The 5,571-nt window shown below is 32.5% G+C and overlaps 1 protein-coding gene across 1 annotated transcript; it reads left to right on the forward strand.

The window, feature by feature from the left end:
- Positions 1 to 298: 298 nt before the first annotated feature.
- On the forward strand, positions 299 to 3,074 carry LOC143254487 (proteinase inhibitor-like). Its single transcript, XM_076509661.1, has 3 exons — positions 299 to 416; positions 2,539 to 2,709; positions 2,908 to 3,074. Exons 1-3 carry the CDS (start codon positions 353 to 355, stop codon positions 2,922 to 2,924), a joined length of 252 nt encoding a protein of 83 aa, XP_076365776.1. The 5' UTR covers positions 299 to 352; the 3' UTR covers positions 2,925 to 3,074.
- The last annotated feature ends 2,497 nt before the right edge of the window (positions 3,075 to 5,571 follow it).

Raw genomic sequence — 5,571 nt, forward strand, 5'->3', positions numbered from 1 at the left:
TTGTTTATTAATCATATATTCTAATCCTTATGTTTTGAAAACACCGATTAACTTAATTATCAGTAACCAAGTTTTATTAACAACTTTAATTTTATAGCATCAGTACACTTACATGTATAATACATCAGAGAATAAGAAATATGGATAAACAATATTTTTTTTTTTTCTAAACTCAGATATAAGAGATTTAGTACATTATGACAAAAGTTATGGTACTAATTCTTCCAAAGTTACGCAACTTTAGAAGGTCACGTGAAGGTTGGATCATTTCTTGAAACGTTTTATATACAAGTGTTCACGGTTAGATACAACTTGTTGTATCTCATTCAGTTTAAAGTAACGAACAATAAAGATGTATGAGAAAGTGATGTTGTTGCTACTTGTGACGTCACTTTGTAGTTTCTTAGCAGCCACAGGTATGGTTGTTTTTTTTTTAGAGTGTTGATTTCGAATAACATCATATAATAATATCTTTTTCAAGATTCGTTGTTAAGTTTCTACGTAAGAGTGTGGAATTTTATGTTATGTTATCCATAATAGAAATGTTTTATATCAGAATTACCATGAAAGATATCTCTGGTTTTACAATACCCTAGCTGAAATATTAACTAATGATAGGTTTATAATTATGAACTATAACTAAAGGATATTAAACAGTTTTTATACCATATATTTAGCTTTCTAAGATTTGTTAAACTTTACAACTGTTAATGATTGATTCATATTTTCACTGGTCAAGACTGCAAATCTATACTTGATCCAGATCCTTGTAAAACTTATATACCTGTGTATTACTATGATCCAGATAGCATCCAGTGTATGAGTTTCATTTATATGAAACAATAGCAGAGTGCTTAGCTGCTTGTTTTGGTTGTAAATAATGTTTCTCGTATTTTTTGTTCTGTACAAATATTTTGATTTTTTTGGAATGCGTACTGTAGTATCATGAACGTGTATTTAATAACACACAATTTGGTAAAAAGTGAAAACTTAACAACGTTTAATGTACACAACATGTATTTACTGAATATTTATAACATTAACATCAGACCAAACAACTACGTACACTTACAAAGATGGGATCTCAGTAATATACATATAAGTTCTATTTTTATATATATTCACTAATTTCTGACTATACTATAACGTGTATATTCACTAATTTCTTAACATTTTTCACCGGTGTCTTTCATAAAATTATGACACCTTTGGCTGCAGGAAAGTTTCCACAGTCTGGTAAATCCTTAATATAGTACATGATAGGAGTGTTAACTTCAAGTTAAAATGGTATTTACAGCAGATTCTTAGAATTTTTTGACTGTTATTGTATTTATTGTAACTCACACTCAGTAATAGGACAGAGAAAATTTGAGATATGCTTCATGAAACAGAAACACTCAAATTAACCTTTTATTTTACAGATTCTATAGCTACTCTGAAGAAACTGGTTCACACTATAGAATTAACCGACTGGTTTATATTACACAATTGACTTATGTGTTTCTGGTATAAAATTAACTGACTGGTTTATAGTATAGAATTGACCGACTGGTTTTATGTATAGAATTAACCAACTGATTTCTGATATATACTTAATAGTCAGGTTTATATTAAAGAATTAACCAAAACGTTAAAGAATGGAAAACAAAATACTCAGTTAGTGAACCAGATGACCAGTGTTTGTTATTTTTATTAAATTACAAAGATACACAATGAGTTGTCTAGGCTGTACCAATCTTGAGTTTTTAAGCCCTCTTTCTATGCAGCCTTCAGATTAGCAATCCCAGGATCGCGGGTTCGAATCCCCGTCACACCACACATAATCGAATTTCAGTCATGGGGAGTTATAAGTTACGATCAATCCCACTATTCGTTGATAAAACAGTATTCCAAGAGTTGGCAGTGGGTGGTGAAGACTAGTTGCCTTCCCTCTAGTCTTACACTGCTAAATTATGGATGGCTAGCGCAGATAACACCCGTGTAGCTTTGCGCAAATTGAAAACAAACAAACTAACTAATCATTTTAAAATCAGTGATGACGAGAAAACCCACTTGTAGAGAAAAATATATATCGTGAACCTGACGATGACCGAAGAAGGTCGAAATGTTGTTCGTTCATCTGCATAAAAATTTTTCTCAACCAAAACCAGCCGTTTTTACATATATATTAATCATTTTATACATTGTATATGATGACCAAAGTGGATATGTAATTAAGTTATTAATGAATTTAAAGAACGAGTTTAAGATATTTTACTCAATTGAAACATGGAACATAAGAATATGATAATGTAGATATAAACATACCTATCGCTGTTTGTGAGTAATAATTAATTATAGTTATAATTAATTATAATTAACGAGTTATTTAAATTGAAACTCCAAACAAATGATTATAAATTTGGAATAAATTATTAGTCTTATAATTTTGTCAGTATGATGACACGAAGTAAACCTTAATATGTGACTACTTCGAAACTATTACACTTAACGTGAATTTGTCGAGTGACGGACGGTGATTTTATCATTCCTTCACAGGCCAAGCTAAAGACTGTAATTCGCCACCTGTTTCAGGACCTTGTAAACTTCTTGCTCTCAGTTATTACTACGATCCAGACAGCCGCAAGTGTAAGACCTTTGTTTTCGGAGGCTGCTATGGGAATGGAAACCAATATAGAACTGAAGCAGACTGTTTCGCTGCTTGTTCAGGTAGTGTAAAGATGTATATTATACTTACAAACAATACTTATGAGATGTATCAAAACATACGTACTTTAATAACGTTTAATGTACACGGCACGTATTATTTATATAATTATAATAGTTACTCGAGAACCAAACTGTAGAAATGCGTTTACCAAAGTTGGGATCTGTTAAATTGTATACATACATTTTTTTTTTTTCCAGGAACATCGTATAGTTGAAGATTTTTAGAAAAGCTGATGATCGTGGATGGGAAGAATTGTGACACATTTAAACATGTTTGTCTTCTGCAGATTACTATTAATAACAGAACATGATGTCTTATGGGATATTTTAAATTATTACTGTAATACGTGAAAATAAAATTTGTATCGTGGAATGAAACATTATTAATTTATCTTTTATAATTGCAACAGAAAACGTGCATTTGAAATAGCTTCGAAACACAGCACCACTATCAAATAACCTGCAGGTTATACATCGTTATTTTAGATGTTGTTAATTGTTGTTTTAGATGATTGTTTCAAAACAATTCACGTGATATATTGTTACTTTTAATACTTAAGATGATTGTACATTAAAAATTCCTTGTGTATATGGACGCCATCTTTTCTTATGCTGCTTCTATTCAATGTAATATAATACATTTTAAATGTATAACAGTCGAAAAGATATTGAAAGATCACTGCATTAAGCCTAATTTTTATGAATTGAGATTATTCTCGTTTTACGAAAGTGTTTGAAGAGTAGTTATTAACCAATAATATTGAACCTATTAGAAATGTTAAAGAAACAGAAAAAAATATGTTTAGTTACTTAAGCATATTTAAAGGATGCGACTTGTTTTATAATTTTAAAGTGTGGCTATAAAGGAAATTTCACAGATAGATTCATATAAAAATATATGGTACAGGAAGATGGTATTGCACAGTAATGGTAAAGACATATGATATTATGTGAAAGTAAATGTCACTGTTGTCACACGTCGCCAAAATACGTCCCACTATGACCTCATATCTGATCAGTTACAGGAGCTGCTGAAGCTGTCTCCTCCGGTGCTTATAATGCAATACATTTACATGCGTTAAAGTAACAATGTTATGCTATGCTGGCAATTTCTCGGACAGTTGTATCCTTAAAGTGTGGAATAGTGGTAGATTTCATGTGATCCACTTGTGATAAAAATACACCAATACGAGTAACGCAAAACAATGCCCCCCAATGACTTAACGGTATATTTGCGGACCTACAACGCTAAAAACCGGGTTTCGATACTCGTAGTGGGAAGAGGACAGATAGCCTATTGAGTAGCTATGCGCTTAATTAAAAACAACAACAACATGAAACAAAATTTATTTTATTGGAATATTTTAGTGAACAATAATTCGGTTGAGCCGATGTTTATTAGGTAGATATGAATATGCTTATGCATTAAATTATTTCTTGAACTTAAGAAATATTCATTTGTTTGTAGTAGATTTTCGAGAATGAGTATTGTTAAACGGCAGTTGTTTTCAGTTACTTTAATAGATGATGCTAATGCTCAATCGGTTTATCATAATAAACATTAGGCAGTTACCTGATCATCATTGTAAACTATATATTAGAATATTTATGTAAACTCTCACATACCCAATGTTTCAAGAAGGTTATGACAACAGAAGCGTGACTAATTCTTCTGTCGCAGCTGCTTCCAAGAAAAGAAGTACCAGAAATGGGGAGGAGGTGTGGGTCGAGGTATCAGTGTAAGAAAATATTACGATATCTCACCTAAACTCACATTGACTTGGTTGAGGAAACACTGTTTAGTTTACCTAGATGAGCACCCTTCGGAAAGTGTCCTAGTTCATCTCTATGGAGTGTGACAACTCCAGTTAGAAGAACACATACGTAGGAGAACGCTCATGCTGGTGAGATACAGTTTCAAAGCTTATAAATGAAGAAGAGAATGCTGTGTATAGCTTAGGATGACTTAGGATTTGATTGCACACACATATATCAAATTTTAATCTTGAGTGAAAAATAATTATAAATCTATAAGAACAGTTTTACCCAGATATACTTTATAATTTTGTAACATTTAGTGAGTGTAAATCACAAAGAAGTAAGAAAGCAATCCAGACTTTTATGTTTGTTGAGATGTAAACCTGACGAGTTTCACCAGTAAACAATTTGCCTACTGTTTTTAACTCCTAATCCCAAAACCTATGGATGTATTTGTTCCTCATCTCTATGACTTATTCTTTGGTATGGTTATTACATGCAAGATCGGCTTCTCTTTTCATACTCATGGAAAGAGTTCTCCGTTCTTACCTTCATTATTATGAGGGTGGTAACCCATCTTGGGTGAATTATCAAAATGTTCAAATTATTTCTCACTCCCACCCAATACCTTGTCCACTTGTGAGTTTTGTTCGTTTCCATCCTAAGCCGGCCCGGCATGGCCAGGTGGGTTAAGGCGTTCCAGTCATAATCTGAGGGTCGCGGGCTCGAATCCCGGTTACACCAAACATGCTCGCCCTTTCAGCCGTGGGGGCGTTATAAAGTGACGGTGAATACCACTATTCGTTGGTAAAAGAGTAGCCCAAGAGTTAGCAGTGGGTTCCCTCTAGTCTTACACTGCTAAATAAGGGAAGGCTAGCGTAGATAGCCCTCATGTAGCTTTACGCGAAATTCAAAAACAAACAAACAAATATTTGCGATCACGTGATATAACGGTTTGTCAGTGTAGATCTTAGACCAATAAGTTTCAAATGTGACAAGTCATATTCGCCGTTTTAAGAATTATTCTGTACATACAACTTTAAACTTTTATATACATATTATATGTTTGTATGATTTTATGATTAGATTGTTTTTAGCAGCGTC

Source organism: Tachypleus tridentatus, chromosome 6 (assembly GCF_004210375.1).
Source record: "Tachypleus tridentatus isolate NWPU-2018 chromosome 6, ASM421037v1, whole genome shotgun sequence".
NCBI classification, from domain to species: Eukaryota; Metazoa; Arthropoda; class Merostomata; order Xiphosura; family Limulidae; genus Tachypleus; species Tachypleus tridentatus.

Excerpts from the sequence above, each read along its gene's own strand:
- LOC143254487 (XM_076509661.1), top strand. The coding sequence starts at position 353 with ATGTATGAGAAAGTGATGTTGTTGCTACTTGTGACGTCACTTTGTAGT. Across the intron at positions 417-2,538 it reads TAGTTTCTTAGCAGCCACAG|GCCAAGCTAAAGACTGTAAT; the intron begins GTATGGTTGTTT and ends ATTCCTTCACAG.